Here is a 2,253-nt window from a genome sequence, read left to right as displayed (position 1 = left end):
TCTGATCAACACATGGAAATATTTGTTATTATACTATGTATTTGTTTCTCTCTGTGGCTCTTACTCAAAGATATTACCGTCCATGCTAGGGGAAAACACCTGGACATCCCGGACAGACCAACGGCCCACGAGATCAACAATGACGGTCTGGTGAACCCTCAGAAAAGTTGTTAGAATGTCAACGAGACCGACATTGTCGCTTTGTAGTGAGTTGTCGGTCTAGTATGCTTTCGCTTTCGTTGGCTGTTGGTCTCGTAGGCTGTTGGTCTCGTAGGCTGTTGGTCTCGTGGGCTGTTCGGTCTCGTGGGCTGTTGGTCTCGTAGGCTGTTGGTCTCGTAGGCCGTTGGTCTCGTAGGCTGTTGGTCTCGTGGGCTGTTCGGTCTCGTAGGATGTTGGTCTCGTAGGCATTTGGTCTCGTGGGCTGTTCGGTCTCGTGGGCTGTTTGGTCTCGTAGGCTGTTGGTCTCGTGGGCTGTTCGGTCTCGTGGGCTGTTGGTCTCGTAGGCTGTTGGTCTCGTGGGCTGTTCGGTCTCGTGGGCTGTTGGTGTCGTAGGCAGTTGGTCTCGTGGGCTGTTCGGTCTCGTGGGTTGTTGGTCTCGTAGGCTGTTGGTCTCATGGGCTGTTGGTCTCGTGGGCTGTTGGTCTCATGGGCTGTTGGTCACGTGGGCTGTTGGTCTCGTGGGTTGTTGGTCTTGTGGGTTGTCGCTCTCGTGGGCTGTTGGTAGTTGGGGTCGTCGCTCTCGTGGGCTGTTGGTCTCTTGGGCTGTCGTTCTCATGGGCTGTAGCTAAAGAAAAAATGAAGAAGGAATCCATATCTCAAAGACTCCCTTTCAACACAAGAAATGTACTCTTCAAAACTTTTACTGTGTTTCATGTTTCGCGTGTCAGTAAAACAATGCCGCTCGGCTCAACTTATAACTGACGCAGACTTAAATATTGTGTTATCCATCTAGATACAGATCTTTTTCTCTATCCATTCTAGAAATTCACCACTGATTAATTGTTTCCTGATTGAGTCAGGAATAAAGTTTGGTATGGACACACTTTAGGATGTTTTGGTTGTGTATAGGTTAACGCTGGTCACCCCGAAGAGAATAGAAGAGATTCTTTCAGGGCAGGAGACTATTCTTGTTGAATAAGGTCAGTGGCTCCCATTCCAAACGAGTGTTTTTATTCGTCGTAATAACAAGCATACAAAAACATCGGGTATAGAAAGAGACGAGGAAATATTGGAAGTGGGGAGAAAAGGGAAGACGATATACCGGCTCGTACATAAATAAAGACGATATCCGACGAAAGCAAACACGGCATCTTATTAAACTTATAGGGGATAGTTTTATACTTGGAAATAACAACAAAATAATGAGAGAGATTGAGAGAAAAGAAGAATATGATTATGAAGAAACTAGAGATATAAAAAGGAGGGATGGATGGATTGACATGTAGGAGGGAGGGGCTTAGATGTAGGGAGGGGATCCAGGGAGGGGCTTAGATCTAGGGAGGGGGGTCCAGGGAGGGGCAAAAAGGGGGAAGAGACGGATAGAGAGGGCTGGGGATAGGTAGAGGGGTGGGGAAGATGAGTAGAAAGAGGAGGAGAGACGAAGGAGATCAAGAGAGAGAGAGGGGGAGGGAGGGGGCGAGCGGAAAGGGACAGATACGGATTATAATTATAGAGTGGCAAAGGAAAGGGAGAATGGAGGAAGGTAGATAATATAGAGAGGGGAGGAGAAATAGACGGAGAGAGAAAGAGATAGAGAGAGACAGAGAGGGGCAGAGGCAGAGAGAAATCACAATACAATTTCTGAAAACAAATTGTTTATCCCCGGGGCAAGATTATAAACTTACATATTTCAATTTCATACAAAAACAAAGCCGAAGGCTGAAACATTTTGCAATTTAGAATGCAATTGTGTATATATCACAACCAATCCGACACTTTCATACGATTTTCAACTGCGATAAAATCATATCACGTTCTTTACGTGTTTCATATCCCTTTTTTTCGATAATAGGCATTGTTCTTTTATGGTATTATGAAACTAATTTGAGCTTATACAACCCAATTTGTAAAGACTCGGAACTCTAATAGCATTGAAATTACCTGTCGGCTTTAATCAATGAACTGTATACCCATCCATATAATATTATAGTATTGTTACACTGTTTGACAAGCAAGAGAATTTACGAATCGACCAATTCCTTTTATAGAGATTCTTTCAATAATTATTTGATATTTCCTTTCCTATACAATCCC

General features: G+C 44.3%; 1 protein-coding gene across 1 annotated transcript; it reads right to left on the bottom strand.

Annotated features, from left to right (window-relative positions):
- Positions 1 to 219: 219 nt before the first annotated feature.
- Positions 220 to 615, bottom strand: LOC105441579 (proteoglycan 4-like). Its single transcript, XM_011672820.1, has one exon. It carries the CDS (start codon positions 613 to 615, stop codon positions 220 to 222), a length of 396 nt encoding a protein of 131 aa, XP_011671122.1.
- Between the last annotated feature and the right edge of the window lie 1,638 nt (positions 616 to 2,253).

Source organism: Strongylocentrotus purpuratus, unplaced genomic scaffold (assembly GCF_000002235.5).
Source record: "Strongylocentrotus purpuratus isolate Spur 01 unplaced genomic scaffold, Spur_5.0 spur5_scaffold_5, whole genome shotgun sequence".
NCBI lineage: Eukaryota > Metazoa > Echinodermata > Echinoidea > Camarodonta > Strongylocentrotidae > Strongylocentrotus > Strongylocentrotus purpuratus.
The sequence above is the reverse complement of the archived record's forward strand: the minus strand, read 5'-3'. Positions and strand labels throughout refer to the sequence as shown.

What these genes read in the sequence shown, in the direction of transcription:
- LOC105441579 (XM_011672820.1), bottom strand. Translation starts at nt 615, where the DNA reads ATGAGACCAACAGCCTACGAGACCAACAACCCACGAGACCGAACAGCC.